Raw genomic sequence first — 23,405 nt, 5'->3', positions numbered from 1 at the left:
AAATTTTTATACCTATCCAATAAAAAAACTCTACATTTAATTTTTAAAGTAATCCAGTTTTGTGGCGAATACAGATTGAGATATATTTTTGATTAACATTCACTTTTTTTTTTAAGCATTTCTTTTATAAAATAATTTTAATTTTCATTGTATTTTATAAATTACATTGGGGATGTGATGTCTAAGTGAAATAAGGTAACTTCCGGCCATGTTTAGAGCAAGAAACCGTCTGTCCAGAGAAAGAAATAGTCAATCAACCTTCTCCAGTGCTCCTGATTACGAATTGATCTTTTCAGCAATCATTTTTCAAGTCGCCAGCCAGCTTATAGCTTATGAGTCGATACTTTGACTTAAGAGTGATCAACAAAACGTACAGTCATTAATTCTACTTTATTATTATTTATTTATATATTTAAAAGTTAAAAAAAAATATTTTTAACAATATCGGTAATTTATAAATGAGGTTCTTTAGTACTTGAGTACACCCTATTATAAATATTAGGTAGTTTAATTATAAAACGCAGTACACTAATACATTACAAACTTAATTTTAGGCTGCTTCAAAAGTTTTAATAATTTGCTTGGTAGGTATATTGTTTCTACGATAGAAAAAATGGTAATTTTTTTCAATAGCGTTAGTTGTTTGAACTATCGTTAATTGATAAAAATCATTAAATTTAAAACAATATCCAATTCTTTTACAGACAATTTTTTAGATTTTTGTACCTCTACTCATTAAAAATAAACTATAGAATCACAATAATGGTTTTGAGCTATATTATTTTATTTTAATTTCGCCAAGATACAAATATGTAAATTTTAATATGCCATATGGTAGAAAATTTTCTTCTTTGAAATATCATAAAAAGAATATGTACTCGGAGAAAAATTGTAAAAACCTATTGAATAAATTTAAAATATATTAAAACAAAACTTTAGTATAAAGCTGAAAAGATTTTTTATTTTAGTTATATTAAAAATTAATTGAAAATTCATTAAAATGTGCCATTATTTTTAAGCATCTAGGTATGGATAAAAAATAATGAAATATTTTACTAATGTTGGTTTGTCTTATTTTAACAAAATCGTTATCCCTAGCGTTGGGTTATTTTTTTTACACATATTATTTTGTAATTTGTAAACGTGTATTGTATTAAAATGTAATTATAAAATTTTATAAATCTGTATTGGAATTATTATTTTTCCCCATTAAAAAAAGCATTAGGTAAACAATATTCAATTTTAAGAAATAATAATATTTTTTAAGACAATTTTTATTAAACAGTTATATTTCAAACCTTTATAAAAAAACTTTTAACAGAATTGCCATCGAATAATAATGGAATTAAACTCTAATGTTTAGTAATGTATAACCATTTAAAAATAAATCAATAGTTTACATCTGTATAGCGATGCAAAAGTGCAAAGCTGTCAAGTTAAATAATATATTTTTATTTTGAACCTAATTGATAACATTAACGAGCAACTACGCCTCTTCCCGAGAAAATGTCACTGCAGTAACAATGATCGGACCGTTTATTTATTAATGTTATTATAACAAGATTTGAAAAAATATTTTTTACCCTGACATAGGAAATGAAACGACTTTTCCATTACTCGTATGTTTGTCTTTTTTTTTTTTTATTTGACATGCAATGTTTACTACACATTGTAAACGTACGGATAAAAAATATTTAAAATTTATTGTTTTCTTAGAAAACTCTCTCTTGGTTTACTTAGCGTAATCATTTTTTTTTTCCCACTTTTCACAGGATGTTGATAGCGATGGTGGCAATTTTCGGTGTATCCTGGTTACCGCTCACTGCCATCAACCTTATGAATGACTTCTACCTGCAGACTGCCTCCTGGAAGCACTACTACTTGTTCTTTTTCTCGGCTCACGCGGTTGCCATGAGCTCCACGTGCTACAATCCGTTCCTGTACGCCTGGCTAAACGAAAACTTCCGAAAAGAATTCAAACAAGTGCTGCCTTGCTGGCGAGATGGTATAGCGTACGGGACGGCTCGAATGGACTCGGGTCAGGGCCGACGTGGAAGGATCGGCGGTTACCGGTCGGAGAGAACTTGTAACGGCAACGACACATGCCAGGAGACTCTGCTGCCCACGTCCGTCGTCCTGCCATCTGGTCGCACCACCGTCACCACCGACTGCACGGGACTTGATTTAGTCGTAAGTACAGTACTTACTTACTTATCGAAGGCATTGCCGTTATGTATATCGTTGTGTCTGCCGTTGCGAGTACTGCGTATGGATTATACCGAACTCCATTGCCAATAAAAAAAACTATCGGGATCGCTGTGGATTAAACATAACCGTATACTTAAGTGACGGGCTTGGCGCCGTGTGCGATGGCGTTTTACTGAGTACATTATAATCAAACAACGGTTACCGTTGTAACAATTAAGCTCAACGAAACCCTTTTAAATCTCTATGTCATCCTAAAATGTTTACATAGTAATACTATTTTACAACACGATAGGGAATAAAAATACTAACCGTGATGTGATACACGGGTAAACTTCAAGAGGTTTAAGTTTTAAGTAGACACGCTTATACAGCCGAAAACTTGCGTTATCCGTCCAAGTCATTGGACGCTTCAGTGCGGTATTGTATACTATACATTATTCATACCGGCAACGAGGTACTCTATTTACAAACGCTTCTAATTCAGCTCGTTTAAAGACGTGGGTTAATTAAAACGATTGCTTGTAAAATATAGCAGGTACTCAAAGTCAACTGTCCTTCTGTATTCATTAAGAATAAATTTGAATAAACTCTGAATAACACCTACAAAACTCCGTTAAATTTGTTAAAAAATATAGTAGGATTTTTACACTCAAGTATATAATATTACATCGAGTATTATATTAACATGAAATATAAATCGTGTTTACCATGTTGTCAATAACATGTGTTGCTGCATATGACGTAAATATTTTGTGTTTAAATGTTATTTGTTACAACTAAAATCTGATTTTATGATTAATGTTAGACGTCGAATACTACAGCTCATATTTTATTTTTTCCTAAAAGCTCATTTACAATCTGTTTGATAAACACAACACACACATTTATTAAATGTAATAAGTAATAACCGTACAACGGTAGTAATACATATTAATTGTTATGAGCGTGTATTAGTTTAATACAATTTATAGCATAAAGTATAACACTTATTAAAACTACATTCATAAAAAACGTATTAAATGAAAGCAAAATAAATGTTATTGAAAATTACATTATTTTAGAATTTTGTGAAAACGGTTATAGTTTTGATACACAAACTATATACTTCTTCTTAGTAAACATATTGGAAGAATTAACTATCAATTGATTTTCAATTGAAATACACCTGTATAATTTTAAAAGATTCCTTAATAGCCATAAACATTATAATAATTTGCGTTTTTCAAAAGTAGAATATAAGTATTGGAAAAGTAATATAGACGAGGTAAAATAATACTTCAGAAAAAACGTAATTTATCATAATCATGAAAAGGTAAGAATTTATCATCATAAATACAAAGCTTATAAAAAGAGCAAGACGTAAATTATTGTTAATTCCTCTGAGAGAAAAAAAAGTAAATAATAATATAAACCGTGCTTGTACAAAATCTTGTAGAAAAAAACCTTGTTAAGGGTGGATTCTGGATAAAGTTACCGCGCTTCAAGTAAAATACGGAGGGAAAAACAAACACGCAACAGCTATGTATAGTATTATGAAAATGAATGTTTTTCTATAGATTAGATTAAAATAATTGTGTTATGCTTTTAGCACTACAAGAAAAATAAATAATAATTTAAAATTACAAGTAATTTAAAAACACTCTTCTTTTATGGAAATTAATTTTAAAATAAGAAATGTTCATTCTTTTCAGAGTTGAAAATCAATACTTAAAAAAATAGTAATTATAAAAAAGAAAATATTAAAAGCTACTAAATTCTCTACAAGTAAAGCGAATCGCATTTAAAAAAATGTAACATGAGTAAAGTTGAGTAAAATAATAGCAACGAAAATTAACTTTATCAACTATAATATTGAAGCATAAATCTCATAACGCAATAAATTAAAAATAACAACGTTAGTATGTGATGAATTTCTTATTTTAATAACATCACTTTAATTGTGTATATCTCATAATAGATCGCCATAATATAATATAGAAGCATTACAAAGCTTACCAAGTAATAGCTTTGTAATGTGACTATGGAAATTATACAAATTCATTTATATCCAATATCCATTTAATTTTACATAAATTTGTAGTATTTTTTTATATTAAGTAATATGTAAAAAGATAATGGATTGATATATTGTATTTATTGATTGAATTAAAGCTATGAGTTATATTTTTTAATTTATACTCGAAACAACAACAACAATGATTCGGAACAAACAATAAATAATTGCTAAAAGCTGTTGTTGAAATTTTAGAAGATTATTTTATTATAACTTTTCGAGATTTTAATGAATTTCATTAAACGGTATTTCCCAGTTTTCCTCTGTAAGTATACCGCAAGAACTTTGCACGAGGTCACCGAATTAAATTTAGTAGTTTAATTGCTTATAGAATAAGAAACTAATTATAAACTATTAATTATTTATTCCCTCTCTCTCCAACGACATTTAATACAGCTATATTTTCTTTACATGAATATTGCTTTATTCGGTCTGTATAATAAATAAGTATTATTACAAGTAGAAGTTTAAAAATAAAAATTTACATTTAAAAAAAAAATTAAAAATATATTGATTGCTTGAATATACAAGCTATTATCGTTGACATTATTCCATATTTCTCAGTGGCTGAATTTAATTACATTGTACAATAAAATGTAACCTTTTTTTGTAAAATAACCAAAATACGTCTGATTTTGTTCTTTTTAGTCTAATAGTTTGTTCATAAACACGTTTGTCCTCTCTGAACTCAATATCCTTGAACAAATTTTACATCAGTGTAACCATACAGGGTGTTCTTCTTCTTTTGTCATGGGCCACTCAATAAGGCATAGGATTTAATAAGACATTTTATTTTTATTTTTTTATTTAATGATTAATGTGATCTCAATTTTCCACTTATTGTTATGTTTCTACCTCCCTTACAATTTAGTTAAGAAAAATAAAATACTACACTCTTTCCTTTCCTCCTGCCCTAAACATAAAACTTTAATAACCACAAAAATAGTTATCCGAAACTAGTTATCGACTAGTCAAAATGTTTAGTATATTATTTAATTTAATTCAATTTAAAAGTTAATAATATGTATATGCTACCATTTAAAATTCAAGTTGGGAAGGGGGTAAAAACAAAAAATGTAGTGAAAAATTAAGATCATATTGTACAAAAACAATATGAAAAAAACGTTTAATTTCTTACTAAACCTTTTGAGATATTGGTTGGCTCGTGATAAAAGAATCATCCTGTATCTTATGATACAATATACCGTATGCATAGTAAATATGATAATAATTAATATTTAATAAACCTATATAGAATTTCAATTTTCAGTGTAGACATCGTTTAAGAATAATGCTAATTTTATTCCTTAACTTAGGAAACACTGTTTTCGTGGGAAAAATTCCTAATCAAAACAAATTAACATTGACTTCCGGTATAATCATTATTTTTTTGATAGTATTTGGTTAAATTAAGAACTACCCTAAAATAAAGCGTTAATATAGTAAACATTTTAATCGAAATGTCACAATTGGTATAATATTTATTTTCTAAATTATTATAGTGTATATTTCCCACATGGCATATTTATTCAAATGAATGAGGTCAGAAATGTTTTAAGACACTACATTATCAATATTTTAAAAAATGTAATAATATTATTTGTATTAACATAAAATACCAGTAAGCCTTTCATAAAAAAACAAATATTAGAGTGAGATAAACTTGAATATTAAAATACGCAGTATGAAGATCTATTAGATTTGTTACTTTAGTTGTTTAATAACTTAATTATTTGCGATTATAATTTGATAATACAAAGAAAATATAGAAAAAGCTCATTAAATATAGTAATTATTTTCTTATTCCCAACAATTTTTTGTTGAAGATATTCGCATAAAAAAAAGTTGTATAATTGAATAAGTAAAGTTGTTCATTACATACTTTTTTATTTTTACAAGATGATATTTTTACCTTCAAAGCAATTTTTAATTAGTTTTTCATTTTTCAATTACAGGAAAACTTGATTTAAAATAAGCTATGGGTATTATTTTTAATAGTGCAATAATAATTATAATCAACATTTTATTTTTAGTTTACTAAATTATTTTTTTTTAATAACAGACGCTTAAAAAAAGCCAGTACAGTGGGGTCGCAGCATAGTGGGGACGGAGAGGTCACAGGTCTACAGATTTTATTATAACTGAAAGTGATTAAATCACTTTTAAATAAACGCTTCGATGCGAATCTGTGGATAGTATGTTCAAACCAGTTATAGCGGTTTAGAAGAGATCGTGGGACCAGCAATAATGTAGGTACTTAAAATTTAATATTTAGTCTTGTGCAGGGTGGATACGATAAGGGTTGGTCGTCTGTCTATAAAAATGTACCCATTTATCGTAATTAACAATATAATGAAAAAATTTCATTTCCTGTTGACTGTTGATTCACACACAAATAGCAACCTAGAAACTGACTACGGCCAAAATGTAAATTTACCCTATTTTTGGGGTTTTTCCTTAATAAAAAAAAATACACGAAGAAATCGGTTCAGCGGTTTACGAGATATCGTGGGTCCAGACACAAAAAAAAAAATAATAAAATAAAAACACATCATTGTAAAAACAATACCTTCTCAGCTCCGCATCGAAGCTAAAATGTATATATTATGTTAATTTAAAGTATCATTTTTTATGGATAGGTTACAATATGTTATAATTAGTCACATGAACATGCTAATTTGGCATGGTCTGCTTATGATTGCCTACAGTTACTATTAGTAATAATTTTACCATTTAGCAAAAATGAGTTACCAAGTCACCAAAATAGGAAAATTTCATTTAAGTATTATGCGAACAATGAATTCAACGTTTAATTAATTTAAGTAATAATTCTAAATTTTATTGACTTTTACAATATTTTTAGTTAATTGAAACGTTAAAATAATTGGTAAAAAAATATAATTTGTTAACTAAAATGGTCATTAGTTTTGTTATTTGATAAAAAAAAGTTCGTGAAGTTAAAAAAATAACACAAAACAAAATGTTTAAATGTTTCAAAAAAAATTTCATATTAGTGAAATATATATTTTTTTTATTATTTTCAGTCGTTTTACATTTGCGTGTTTATCATGCGTCACTTGTTTGAGCACGAACATGCATGAAGTCGAAATTAAACTTTTGCTAATCGTTCGACCTTTATAGTGTAACGTTAAGCTTTTATGGCAGAACGCCATTTGAGCACACATCGTTTTAATTTCGGATTACTTTAAGCCAGGTGTAATTAATCGTTTCATCAAATGTTTTTGGCACTATGCATATTTTATGAAAGAGCAAGAAAACGATTTGCGTATATAGTCAATCAATTTTTAATACGTTTCACTTAACTTTTATCGACGGGATCATCCCCGTTACGTAGCTGCCATTATCTGTTGGTCCGTGCAGTCGAGACCCCGACTGCCATTCCTGCCCTCCTCCTCACTGTTTGTATGGTTTTTTATACTGTTCATAATATTGTTTAATATGTAAAACTTAAGCTGAAATTTAACCTATGCGGTTCAGCAGTCATGGTTTGGCATGCAAAAAGGGGAAGATACAATTTTTTGCGGAACACAGCCATGTCTGCTCGGCCACAAGATATGAGTTCGCCGAAAACAGATAAAGTAGAAAAGTTTTTGTATAATTATCGTATTAAAATACAATATTGTTTTTAACCGAAGCCACTGTAGTTTATTTACCTCTGATGTCCATTAATTAGTGCGAGAGCAGTATAATGTTATTTCTTTTTCGAAACCGGAAGACTACCAAATAATTCATTGGTTTCGAAGTACCGACGTCACAATTGATAGCTACATTAATAAATTTAGATGTTGTTTAAAACGCCGTTAAGCTTTCAGTGTCTGTGTACGAGTGCGTGTAAGCGTTCAATTTGCCAAGCCAGTGAGTATTAACGGTTAGTGAATTTTGTAGGTAAGCCGCTACAGGTCAAGTACGGGCTCTTTAAAACGTTCGATATTTTATTGCCCTTTGACATTTTTCTCGATTCGCTTTCTCAATCACCTTTAACGAGAGATAAAAGAAAAAAACCGTGTACTAATCAGATATGTACGATATATATATATCGCGTTTGGTGCATGATTAAATTCACGCATAAACAAAATTAAAAGCATGTGTTTCCTAAGTGACACGATCAATGTGAAACTGATCATTTTGAATTTTCCAACAAATGATCGAGAACAATAACTCTTAATAAAAACGAGTGGTCTTAATGCGACTTTTTTTTTAATGATGTAATTATTTGTTTTTGTACAGCGGTTTGCGTGCTTGGCAGGTTAAAATAACCGCATTTATTGTGTTTTTATGTACATATAAGTAGAAAATATGTTGGAACGGCTTTTGACAGAATTGTGGTTTCAATCGTTTTAACACGTACCGTATAATAATATATATATAGTGTTAATTAACTATTTGTAATTAAAGCTTAATTCTAGATTATTATTCATGTAGATTAACCACTAAGATATTTTCACAAAAAAATGTGTATGACATTTTTGATAAAGTAACTAAAATAATGTATAACATATTATTAACAAATATACATTATTATTAAAACTGGTCCCCGCTAAGCGTACAGTGTGTTATTGTTGTGAAACCATATATCAAAAATGACAGTCGACCTTTCTAGAATTCATTACTTATAGTATTTGTAATTATATAATATGTTTCTAACGGCCTAACGGAAACATCGTTGTAGGGTTGTGTGTAGATTTAGTTGTCGAATATATGTGGGTAGGTAGGTTCCTACACGATAATGCACTGCCGGTTTCATTACTACTACTGAACCAGGAACATACACATAAAATATACACGAGCTTTACACAACGTCTCTTTTATGACAAATGGGATAGGATTTAGAAGTATAAGCAATTAACCTTTGTTATCTGACGTTTTGTAACTAAAACCATAATTGTTCTTTGACAACAGCACAACATAAATTGTATAGTTTTATAGTTTACATGTACATATGTGTATGTATCAGTGCTACGGATCATATGGTGATCTTTTCAAAGCTGAATATTTTTTTATACATTTAAAATGTTTGTTTTGTTTTATTTAAAAAGAAATGATGGAATATTTTTGTTTGGTTTTTTAATTGCTATTATAGTTTATTAAGTATAATTTTAATCAATGCAAGCCAAAATAAGTTTACACCTGCATAGTTTATACTAGACGTGCAGTACCTTTAAATATTTTTTATGTCAATTTATTTGTAATAATTATGGAAATAGTTTTGCAAAATGGTTTCTTTCCTTTTATACAATACTTGTTAGTTTGGTTAAGAGCTTATAAAAATTAAAAGAATTATAATAATCACAAAATTACTTTTGAGTAAACCCAGTCAATAAAAACTTTTTCAAACCAAGTAACAAGAATAGATAATTAACGGAGATATGTATTTACGGAACTATACGTAACAGGTACTCATAAAACGTATTTATGAGTATTTACTTTAACTTTTATTACTTATCAAATGTTTTCAAAAAGCGATTACGTGAGATACGGATGAAATATTACTTCATAGGTATTCGACTTATATAATTCTGAAAATATTCAGAAGTTTTTTTAATAAATTATTGAATAAGTTGTATTATTATAAATGTGCTCTACAGCGAAAATGGCGATGTTTAAGAGTATATATTTTTATTAGATTTTAAAAAATGTATTATTACTTAAGTGTTAAGGGTAAAAAACCCGTTTGAGAACATAAAATTACAAATCTTCTAAATAAAGAGAACACGTACTTTTACTGATAACGTTGTTTAACTGCCACACCGCACACGGGCTTACTAATCGTGTGAGATTTGATATATTGTTAAAGTTCAAATGCATAGGTTATCGTTAATACGCTCCAGGGTCACAAATCTCGAACCGAGTTGACTTGACTGAAACTACTGAATACGTAGCACATTGACCTCACTGCGATTTATGAATTCTCATTCGGCCGATCGTTTACCCTCGTGTAGGCGTAAATAGTGTATTGTATACCTTGTATACGGTCGTGATCAGTTTCAACGCATGAGAATTCCAAAAACAATGACCAAATCAATTAATCCGTAGTAACCGCATATTGAACGTCTTCTGTGGCAACGAGAGGCAACGTCCCCTGTGGTCTACACTATTTAATTGCAACCCGCCTCACACTGAAGGAAACTTTGGCAATTTATACGGCATTGGTTACTTGCTGCAGGCCTCTTCCGCGCAATATGTGTTTATTGTGATTAAAAAATTACCACCACGTGTTGAACACACTTACCTCTAGGGGCCGACAGAATAATGTCGTTTGAGTAAATTTCCAAAACGTAGTCAGATGTCTCTAAACTCTGATAATAATAATCCTGCAGCGTTATAGAGACAGAACAGCAGCAGCTACCGATGTGCGCGCGTTGTCCGCAATTCGGTTCAACCGTTATAACCCTCTGCGATTTTTTACGTGTTCGTGCGTGCATTTTTTCCCTTTATTCCAATTTCTAAGTTTTAGGTAAGCTCAGGTTTAATTGGAAATGGGTAATAAGGCCGCAGGGGCGAGCATAAATCACCGGGAAACGTAATACAAGAACGTGTATTTGCGCCGCAGCTAAGGAAGAGACAGCGGCCTCTGCTCGTGCATTGTTACTTGTGGAAACGGCCAAAGTACCTCGTTAAATTTCTAGACCACAAACCCCTATAGGCGCTTGGAGTTCACCCCTTTAAAACGATGTTCCTCATTAGCGACGGTTCCGAGCGTGATCAACGTCTATGTAGTTCGAATTATCGTTATAACCGATTTTCGTTGACTGTGGCAAATAAATATATCTATACAAGTACACGTACCCCGGCGGTGATACACATTTCGCCACAAACACAATCTGACAAATGTAATGTAATTCACGTTTAGTTGAAGCGCGGGCGGGCGGGCGGCCGGTGGCGTAACGATTTCGCAATTTCTAACTTTTTATGACCGTTAAAATAGCACCCGATAACAATAATTATTGTTCTTTTCTCCGTAGTTACTTCGGTAGTGTGTTGCTCGCAGTCTATACAATATAGGTATATAATATATATATATAAAAAAATAACGATTCAGCGGAAAGTCGAACGGCTAAAATTGACGGTCATTACATTTTTTTTTCGTCATTTCATAGTAAATAACGTGGCAAAAATAAAAGCCGCACATGTTGGTTGACAAAAAAATCTCGGAGTACTCTTTAACTCGGAGTACTCAAAGAAAGAGAGAGAGAGAAAACAAATAAATCATCAAATAGAAATCATTAGTTGAGAGCTTCGTAGTGACTTGTAGAGGCTAACGTGCAAAAAAAAAAATAGGAACTATTAAATAATTCCTATCTATAGTAAAACCGTGGATACGCTTTCGGTGTTTATATATATATATAATATTATAGATGACAGTTTAGAAGGTTAGTGATTTTTTAAAATTTGTTTTCCAACTTGGTGATTACAAAAGATCAATGAAATTAAATAAAAAGTGGATATAAAAAATTGACTTAAAAACTCAATGATGAATCTAACCGTAGATGTATATTAGTTTAATAAATTAAACATTTTAATGATAAATTATCAAAACAAAAACCTTAGCACGTGACCTAATTTTAACATTACGAATTAAAACTGTCTAGTCTGTGGAAGTAACGCGGAACATGAGATAAAATATGAAGTTAATTAGTTTGCACTTTGCAGTTAATATATTTCTGTTTTTTTAGTGTATGGCAAAGGGATTTCTTACTATACCCTTCATTATATTATTGCACTAATATCGCTATATAATAATCGTAAATAATGAGGCACATATCGATATAATAACGATTTTATTAATTTATCTATTTAAGTTTACTTTGTTTAAATATTGTACGCAAGAAACATTGAACTTAATTTTAGCGAATATTGCGAAAGTATTTAATGCTCGTACGAACATGTTGTAAAATAATTTTTCTAGCAAATGCATAATTATAGTAAAAAATGCAACCTTTTCTTATACGCTTAATTCAAACCTATTAGCTTTAAATTATTTTTTATTTAACCCTGTGTTTCCTAGTCTTTAAACTGCATTACATGTTTTAATAAGAATTTATAAGATTAATATTAAAAAATAAAATAATCTCTGTTTTTATTTGCTTATATAAGAATATACATACGTACATACAAACTTATATACGTAGTATATAATGATATATTACATGTCTTTTAAAAGTTGTATTGCCAAAATAAACCGTTATATCATAATTTATTGCTTAATATCTACATCGCATAATATACCCATAAATTATGAAAACTTAAGCAGAGTATTCATGAAATTATTAAATTACTATTCATAGTTTTACAATATAGTACAGTAATGGTGCTCATACCAGTATTCCAAGTAGTATTACTCAAGTATTATTATTTTATATAAACTCACATTTATGTTATGCCAAATTACTGGTTAGTAATTTCGACATTTCCTCTGACAAATATTTCATTTATTGGTCGATTAATTTATGTTACATTATTTAGTTCAACAATACAACAAAATATCGTATAACAAGCCGGGATTTAGTTTGCGAGGGCTGAGTAAAATAATTACAATTAAGATAAAAAACACAGTACTCCAGGTTGTATATTGCAGAGCTTTAACATTCCCCGTCTCGGTTTTTGTTTGGATCTACATATGTACATTACATTATATTGATTATGTCCCCCTCTTACTCAAGGGTCCCAGTCCCGGTCCCGGTCCGGTTTGGGGGGCATAACTGTCAACGATGCTCGCAAATTCGATTATGACTCACGATGAAATGCACAAAATACATAAGTTACATTAATCGAAAAATCGATTAAATCGAAAAATATGTTTTTTAGTATTAAGATGGACACGATTTGGGTTATTATCTGTTTATAATAATTTATTGCCATGAATACTTTGTTGACTGTTGATTTACTCACACTTAGCAACCAAGAAATTGACTACGGTAAAAGTGTAATTTCTCTCTTTTTTTTATTTTCCTTTAATTAAAAAAATGTTAACTTCAGATTTTTAAGGACATTTTATATGATCCATTCTAGATCCAACTTCGGTCTATTTTTCAGATCATAAACCATACAAATTCACCTGAAACCCGAAATAAAGAAAACGTAGGGGTAAAGGTTTACGGATATGTTTTGGTTTGTCAACTTTTATCGGTAGTACTAAGTCTAAAAACAATGTTCCATACAGATTTGAAACTAATTCGGTTTTTTTTATAGAGTGTTATAATTTTAAGTTTAAAAATATATTTGCGTGTTTTTCTCGATTTTGAAGGGAAGGAGTGAACTTTTTAAACTTATGGTCCAATAAAGTACTTTTGAGGTACGATTTCTGATCTATAGAGTTGCTATACCAAGGAATTGTTAAAGCGGTTTACATGATACGTGAATTCAGACATGAAATAAAAATAAAAACACTTCACTGTAAGAACAATACCTTCTCAGCTACACATCAAAGCTAACGGCGTAAAATAACATAAAAATTAATATTGCCGTCCAACGGAAACATTGTTTTTTTTTTAAGATTTGTTATTAACTTCCGAGATAGGTACATACCCGTTAAAAATGAATACATTACATCACAAAATTAAAAAGTAACATAACTTATTTTTTTCTATCAGTTCAGTGATTTACTTGTCTTATAAACGTTTCCTATCCTTTCTTCCCCAACAAAATGCGTGTCAGTTAAAGAGATACTCCGGAAATTAAAGTTATCATCAGATACATGTTTAAATTGTAAAATTCCTTTACAGATGGTGTCATACAACTGTTTCTTCTTTGATGATAAATAATATATCCTAATTCTTTTCATCCACTTGGCTTTATGCTGCAACTTTTTACTCGCATTATTATATTTCATTCTTAAATCATTTTAGCCGTCTATTACTAGTTCTATTATATTCTATTTCTATTGTTCATCAATACAATTTCCAAAATGACATTCTAAAATATGATATTATAACCGAAACTTTAAATATAGTAATAACGCCAATCATTTAATTCATAAAATATGTAAACTTTAACAAAAAACTACGGGTGAAAAATATCATATCATTTCATTTATTTGCACATTTATATAAATTATTTAAGGAAATTCAATCTAAGATTAATCGAAATACTATACGAATTTAAATACTAAACGATAACATAAATTAATATTTTTCATCTTGATAAATTATAAAATATTTACCTATTCGAATATTATGTTACGACATTTTTGCTTTCCACAAAATGATATAATTCTATAGTTAATTTTTGCAAAGGATCCTAAAATATTATTGTTTAATAATATTATTATTATGCTATACTATAGTATTTTATTAGGGAAGCAGTTTGATAAAAATATTATTTATATCAATATATACAACATTTATATGCGCTTAAATGTGAGGTAATAATTGTCTCATCCAAACAAAAGTTCCTAATGATTAAACATTAACAAAATTTAATGTAGTTAAAAGTTTGAGTTACAAAGTTGTTTGTCAAGTTTAGTTGCTAAAATAAATACATATGGTCTGAAAAATTAAAGGTATACAAATACAGTTTTTATCTTTGTACAATTTTGGTATCCTAATTACTAAAAACGATAAATCAAAGTTTGATGTATTTTGAATAATTATAAAAGAGTTATCAGAATGTAAATGTTTATTTAGTAGTTTCCTAATTAGTTTCACGTTAGAAATCTGTATTTTATAATCAATATCTACGTAGTCTGTAGAATATGATCAAGCACCAATTAAGTTTTCTACACGAATTTCCATAAGCCTGCTAAGATATACCTTTAACTAAATCGCATCTACCATAATGATTTTATGAATATAGAAATTTGAGCAAACAAAAAGGGATAAACTATTTAATTGCTTAGTTATGACATAACTCCTAAAATTTAAACATCTTTCATGCAAAAATGATGAGCTAAAGTGGCGTCCTGTGTAGCTCAGGGATTAATTACGACGCACTACAGCCTGAAAGGTGGGTATGAGGTTATATCCACACACCTACGTCATATTGTCATTAAAAAGGTTCCCTATTTCCCGCTTAATAAGGTGAAATTGAAAGAATGTAAATGTAACAAAAAAAAATGCATATATATTATCTTATTATGTTGTGTATTTGTCCGAGATTAAGATGAAACGTTTTTTTAAAAACACATTTTTAAATTTTTTCATACGAGTTTATTTTATAAAAATTAGATTAGGTAAATATAAAAATGTATAATATTCTTGTAAAATAATAAATATTTAAAATATGCAAAGAAAAAAGATGGTGTAACTTATTATCTTTTTTTAAAATTCTTAAAATTTAAATAATTTAAAGATTAAAAACTCTGTTTAATGAATATTTTTTTAAAGTTTTTTCCTCTTCTCTTATTCCAGCTATTTGCTGGGATCGGCTATTCTAGTCCTTAAATTGCACCCACTCCGATATAACACATTTTCGTTTTATGAAAACCTACCCTTTAGCTAAAATATTACTTGGTAGTATTTTGTCACACAAATTTACCGTCGTTTCTCTCCTTAATTTATCCATTTATATTCTATACCAAATTAACTCGAACCTGTCAATCTCATCTATCAATCTATCTTCCATTGCCATAATATCGATTTCTTGTTCGCTACCTTCTAAGTCATATACTCTATGAAAATCTCCATTTTTAAATTATACGAGTAATAATTGTTATTAATGTTTGTGTTAATTGTATATCTTTATAAATTTCATTCAGGATGGTTTAATGATGGGTGACCAAGAAGACAATCAAGATGCAGTTGAAGTGATGTTGGTAGCCTATTCCCGAGATGACGGCATGTCTGGACGTTCTGGCAGTTTGCAGCAGAGCTCCGTTAAAACCCAAGTTTAAACATCTCAACGGTAAGATGATCATAGTTTATTCCATACTATTATGTCATCAATCGTGTAATTTCTTAAATACTTACCGGGTACAAATAACTGTTTATTTTGTCTAAATGGATTACGCATTTTTGAAGAGTAATATATTACATTATTATCATTATACTAAATGGACATTAACTAAAAATAATAAAATATGTATAGTTTATTATATTTAAGCTTTAGTTATTTTACTAAATCTTTAAATATTGCTAAACAGAACTCCGTGATACAAATGTTATTTGCTGAACTCTCATTCTTATCGACTATACGTTATCGGTTTGTATAGAAGTTCTATCAATTTTCTTACGAGTAAAATGACAAAAAGATTTATTAGACGACATTTATACTGGTCGTTAATAAGTACTAAAAAACTAATATTTATACTGGTCGTTATTAAGTACTAAAAAACATATTTGTTCCGATTTAATAAAACATATTGGGCATGTAATTTTGGAAGGCCTATATGCAATAAGCACATTAATAGTACATGCGTTGTAATAATAATAGTAATGACAATGTATGTGTTTGTAGCACGTTTTTCAACCATGTCATTTCATTCATTTACCTTGCTCGTCACGTATGTTTAACGGTGACAAGAATTAACAAAGAATAAGAAATAAAAGATATAAATGGTTATACCAATTACGATAATTAAACAGACTTTGTCTAGGCTATGTAGAAAGTGTCCATTGTCATGTCACCTTAAGGCCATATGTGTAAATCACAATAACTGGTCCATGTTATATAAATAATGCTTTTCATATTGTAGTTCAGTAATAAATTAGCATAATATAAAATTGTATTTAACCTTATAGATTTTGCCCCATAATATCCACGTGTAACATCTATGAAGGTCGCTAAGGAGATCAAACAGTATTGATTATTATACATGGCATTTTTTGACGGTACGTCATAAGTCAAAAAGATGAAAGGAAAACATAGATAAACTATATTACATTATTTGAAATTTAACAACTTTTACATAAAGAAACACAACAAGGAGGAGAAAAAAACTGTTTTAAATAAAAATAACTCTTAAGCTACAGAGAGATAAGGTTCAGCTATTGTTCAGTAACACATATTATTTGTCATATATCATAAAATATTTTGTCTTATAAAGTCTTGGCATTAAGAGAAAGAGAGAGAGAGAGAGTATGTACAATTTTCTATTATCAGCAAACCCTACTTTTTTTTAGAACAAGACAGATCAACAAAATACATCTATTTTATTTATGTTTTCGTTGAATCCAAATCTAATCTCAACATTTTTAACAAATCTTACCATTTTTAAAACACCTCTTAAGTTGTAAAAAACTACAAAGATTTTGTGGTTTTATCACTTTTAAATTTGTATACAGTTTGTTCTCCTAAATTCAGAATGAATATCCTCTATTTACTAAAAGTAAAATTTTAAGTACATTACAGCTTTTACAGTGCTTGGTACTAAATTTAAAACAAAGCAGTCGTTATATTATGTATATCATACTACTTCCGCGAAACGTAATCGTAGTTTAACTTTTCAAGCATTATGAGATTTAATGTACCAACATACTCTGTTTTTATTAAGTAGGTGTGTACTCTAAACTGAAAGCACGCTATCATATTATACTGGAGAGAAGAGATGAAACGTTTCACAATACATGTATAATATATATAATATACCTCTATATATTATACCAGAAGCAAATATTTAGGTCACTACTATTTTCGAGAAAAAGGATTAATATTATACTTATGCTGTTCAGGTGAATATTGTTAACCTGCTATAACCATTGGACTCATGTGAACATTTTGCTGGGTGTATTATTATCTCGATGTAGTACTTAAAAAATAATTGTAAAAAAAACTATATATGCGTATACATGTATATACGTCATATAGGCATGTTGGATTGATTGTAGAGTGATTGAAATTTTTAATAATACTTTTGCCATATATCTTATACTAATCAATACCAATTCCCAAGGGTCATAAGCTCGTTACATTCCGATTAGTTTAGGAACTCTTGTACTACCGACAAACTTCGGATATCCCGTCATGTTTTCCTAGATAAATCTACAACATAATACTTAACGTTGCGAAATCCTACAGGGTTTCAAATTGCTCAAATTCCGGGTATTTCTTTATTAATACCATACACGTTCCGTACGATAATCTACACGCCGACATGTTTTTACTACTAACTATGTTCCACGGTAACTGTGAAATCAGATAAATTGGCACACCATTTACTCCATGTTTGTCTGAAATAATTTATTTCTAGGTAAAAATGTAAAAAATACAATGATAATCAAAAAATTGTATTGTTAGAGCGCAATCAAAATTTTGTTCTTTTTTCAAAACTTAACCAACCGAAATGTGCATTTTGTATTATTTATTATTCCTTGTACTGTCTACTTCTAGTAATTAGTTCTTTTAATTATAGCCCTGGCCAAATTAATGGAAAAGGATAGAAATATATAAAAACAAATTGTTTATTTCAGCATAACTATAATATCATCACATATTTAGTATAATCAAAAACACAATTAAGCCGATACATATACCAACTGAGCAATGTTCGTATCTAGTTGTTGAGTATTCAATGTTCGTATTCAGAAATTAATTAATAGATCAGTAAATATTGGTAGTCAAAACTTGCTAAGCCCATAGAACCTACTGTGACGAATAATAAATGAAATATTCATTCAATAGCAACTCAAGAATAAGAATTGCATTAATTATATAGAAACCCGACTAAGAGAGCAAAACAATATATAGCTATAAATAACCTATAATAGGACTACTGTACATTTGAGTATCACACTTTCCTATTCTTAAAACTGATAAACAAACAAGTTTCTCAAAAAATAAACAACATAGTTATACTGCATAAAAAGAAACTTTTACAATTCGTGTAGGTAGATGGGCACTACCTTCTTGATAATTTTAGATGTAAATGGGGAGTACAGTCACAAATGATTTATTTTTTCTGAGATGTCTACATTTTTCAGTTGTATATTAGACATCACATTAGAAACACCGAAAAAAAACTAATATACTAAAACATTAATGTAGGAATATAGTACTAATTTATAGTAATTATTGTTACAATTTTACCTAGAAATTTTTATTTGTGTGAGTAACAGCGCACCGAGAGAGTTTAGAGGGCATATGCCTGATATAATGATTCACACTTAAACCTCGACTCATAGTGTAACCAAATATAACATGGTTAATGCATTTCATGTGTCATATTTACAATTTTTAATTTTCCGGAGCTTATAAAAAAACTCCAGTTCGGCCGATTTATAGAAATATTTAAAAGTGCGACTTTAAAAAAAATAAAATTCTGTTTAAAATATTTTTCTGCTATTTGCCAAAATTGAATTCTTATTAACTGGCCTATTAGCAGATAGCAGAATTTGAATTTTTTCCCGTTTTTATTTAGATTTGAATTCAATATCTGAGCTATTCTCTTCTTCTTTAAAAAATACCAGGAATAAAGTCACAGCCTAATTGAAAGATAAAGAGATTATCGGTAATTTGACGGACGATTAAAAAACCGAATTATGTAAAGGATTAAAGGAGTTGCTTAAAAGGCTTAAAATACTATTCATCGAAAACTGTTATGTAAGCAAATATTTAACTTTCTAACTATATAATCTGGTTAAATATCATCTGTAGCTAATTACTTGACATTGCAATATTTTAATGTACACACATTATAATAATGAAGGTAATTGTTGTGCCAACGAATTAGGAATTATTTACGCTGTACGATACCAACTACAGTATTGTTTGCTCATAGGAAAGAGATTTCAGAAGCCCGGACGGATATCAAGCGCCCCGAAAATAATTAAAAGGAGAGGTACATGGTTGATTCGGCGAAACGTCTTTATTATAAATCTACTATTATTATTATCGTTATAAGGGCGTTTACTTTCGAAATAGGGTCAACAATATTATAATACTGTTTTTAATGTAGGTATTATTTTCCGTATGCGCTTTCCGCCGAATAAAAGGATCAAATGACTCGGGTAAATTTCATCGCTAGTCGTAATTAGTTCTATCGCCAATGCAAACCAATGCCTTTGTACGGCGCACGGTAATGGCTGCGCCGAGTGGAACGTGTTCATTCGGGCTGAAAGAGATTTCATTTAGATTTACAAAGACTATCATTATTCCGATAATGCAAACATATATAATATGTACAGCTGACGCACTACAAAGCGCTCGGTTGATCGTCTTCTAAAGTTCGATTAATCGTTCTCCGCTCGCTCGTTCACCTTGTCGTTGACGGGTTTTCGGTTATAGCCGAGTCGAAACCCCGGGATTTTCTCCACAGACGGCGGTGTGAGGAAAAAATGGAACCTCTAAAATATATTTTCTACAACATTTAATATTATAATAATATAATAAAGAATTGAGACCACGTAAAAGCGACGGATCTGTGGCTTTCTATCCGCTTTAAATTACGACGTCCCACTCTCGGCAAGTTTATAATAATTAATTTTATTCGTAGCTCTCAGAGGTTTTTTTTATAAAAATATATAAATATATTTTTATTATATACAAGGTGATTTATTTTATCATGAGCCACTCAATATCTCATAGGGTTTTGTAAGAAATTTAATTTGTTTTTTTTATGTTGTTTTTATACAATTTGATCTCAATTTTTCACAATTTTTATTGTTTTTACCCCCCTCCCAACTTAGTTTTTTTGATGACAACTTCTGAAACTTAAACGGTAACGTATATATTTCATCAACTTTTTAAATGTAGAATTATGTACTAAACAAATTGACTGGTCGATAACCAGTTTTGGATATTTATTTTTAAAGTTATAAGAGTTTAAATGTTAGGATGGGAGGGGATGTGCGGTTGGGAAATGCGCACAAATAAAAATAATACTACACTCCACTTTTCCTCCTGCTCTGAACCCTATGAGATTTTGAGTAGCCCATGATAAAAAAAATCACCCTGTATATTTATATATATTATATATATATTTTTTTTGTGAACTATACACGTGTTATAATGCGAACACGTCGCGTCGCCCATTATAAAAAGTTATTTTCGATAATCCTAATTTTACTTCAACAAAATGGTAATATTGTTTTTGAATGCGAAATCGCGGACGATATTTTAATCGAAAACCGCTCAAATGTATCCACAAACGCAATCACATTAGCTGTCAAGTGCTGAGTAATAGCTTTACGTAGAAAATTGGCGGCAACAGCATTAGAAACAAATAGGTATGCGGACGAATGTGTTACAAATGAATCGTGTAATTAATTGTTAATCAACTCTTGATAAAGCCCTTGATTGGTTACACTGTGGTATGCGTATAAGAATAAACTCGGTATCAATAAATTATCGACTCGACGTTTATTAGTGCGTTGATGATGTTTGGTAAGAAGAGTTAAAACTCTTCAGAATTCGTGATTTATTGAAATTGTATTAACTTAACTTTCAGTGTTTTCGCTAATCATAACTATACTTTTTTTTACCGGGGCCGGTACAAATCGATTACTCAACTAGAGTAATCTACTGCTGAGCGTTTTACCTTATAAAACATAATAATATAATGTTAACTTATCAGTTATCACATACCCCATCACATGCAGTAGATACACAATTACTTGTCTTCTTAACTTAAGGCAGTTAAGACAGTTATAGGGCTTTTATGGAAAATAATTATTTTTTTATGAACATCTCATAAAAGAAATCCTGAAAAAACATTTTTTCCGATGATTATTTTATATATCATTTATTATTTAAATATACCTTGGCACAACTTTGTATTATCAATTAATTGTTCTATAAAAATAAATACACTTAGCAATGTAATACTGGAAGTACTATTTTATTGCAAATTAAAAACTACATAACATATTAAGTAGTTATTAAGTTTCTATACGTTATTATTTATTAAACCAATAATAATTAATCAAAAAATTATTTGTGAATTTCTCAATAACTTATGATTCACAATGTAAACTATAATTCGAAATTCAATGAGTTTTTTAGAAATGTGTTGTGTATCATAAATCATAATTCAAAACAATAAAAATGAACACAAGTTATAGATTATAGATAAATGGTATTCTTATTGTACTAATAAAAATATCAAATAAATCATAACGTTTAATTTACGTAAATTTGTTCCTATTTGATTTTCAAGAAGTATCGCATTTATATAAGTATTACAATTTAAAGTTAATCCTTCGTTAGTGTGTTGCTATTTTTTCCCACATTTAGTGTGTTGGGGTTTAGTACACCAGTGTTGGGCGTAATCGTAATCATAATTACGATTACGATTATAATCATAGGATTTTAAGATGTGATTACAATTACGATTATAATCACAGGCCCCGGAGATATAATTACGATTACGATTGTAATCACAGATACCGGAGATATGATTACGATTACGATTACACTCGTAATCACAACCTTTTTCTATGATTACAGCCGTAATCACAGATTTACCCTGTGATTACACCAAAAATCACGACTTTTTCTGTGAATACGGCCGTAATCACAGGTTTCCTCTGTGATTACACTCGTAATCACAACCTTTTTCTGTGATTACGAGTGTAATCATAATCAAATCCGGGATTATGAATGTAATCGTAATCATATCTTCAGGGCTGTGATTACAATCGTAATCGTAATCATATCTCTGGGGCCTGTGATTATAATCGGAATCACACTTTGAAAATTCTATGATTATAATCGTAATCGTAATTATGATTACGATTACGCTCAACACTGTAGTACACCCCATAAGCTAAACTAACAACAAATCTTAAACAAATTTGAAAATAATGTTAAATATTTATACAACTTAATTTCATAACAACTTGTATGTTTAGGATTAAGTTACTACTACAAAAAAACAATTTGTAGTAAACATTTTTAATAGAAAATATTATTTTTTGTATTGAACTTTTTAATTAATTAATATAAAATTTAAAAAAAAAACCCTTTGTTTAAAACATGCTGTTTTTCAAAATAAAATAATCACTTTTAGGTTTAACCATTCGTCAGTAGACAAATTCATTTTTCAGTCATCTTCTTCACTTTTTAAGTCTTTGGTACCATAAATATAAATTGGTACATGAATAATGTGTTGGGGTTTTAAATACCCAATTACCGATACCACTCAGTTCAAAACACAATAACAGTAAAACATGTGGTTATTTATCAACCAAAACGGTTTTTAATCATAAAGTAACATAGAAAAGAAGGATTTCATGGAAAAGAAAATTTGATCTAG

General features: G+C 29.3%; 1 protein-coding gene across 1 annotated transcript in view; it reads left to right on the top strand.

Moving 5' to 3' along the window:
• The window catches only part of LOC126838802 (neuropeptide Y receptor type 2-like), a 96,308-nt gene that overhangs the window by 66,857 nt on the left and 6,046 nt on the right, over positions 1 to 23,405 (top strand). The window contains exons 5-6 of the mRNA XM_050573514.1: positions 1,773 to 2,190; positions 15,975 to 16,120. Coding sequence (XP_050429471.1) covers positions 1,773 to 2,190; positions 15,975 to 16,109 — 553 coding nt within the window. The 3' untranslated portion in view covers positions 16,110 to 16,120. The remainder of the gene's footprint in view (positions 1 to 1,772; positions 2,191 to 15,974; positions 16,121 to 23,405) is intronic.

Source organism: Adelges cooleyi, unplaced genomic scaffold (assembly GCF_023614345.1).
Source record: "Adelges cooleyi isolate 19-005CV unplaced genomic scaffold, UGA_ACOO_1.1 ACOO_flye_CR_arks_rails_tigmint_CR_PRNA_30, whole genome shotgun sequence".
Lineage (NCBI taxonomy): Eukaryota > Metazoa > Arthropoda > Insecta > Hemiptera > Adelgidae > Adelges > Adelges cooleyi.
The sequence above is the reverse complement of the archived record's forward strand: the minus strand, read 5'-3'. Positions and strand labels throughout refer to the sequence as shown.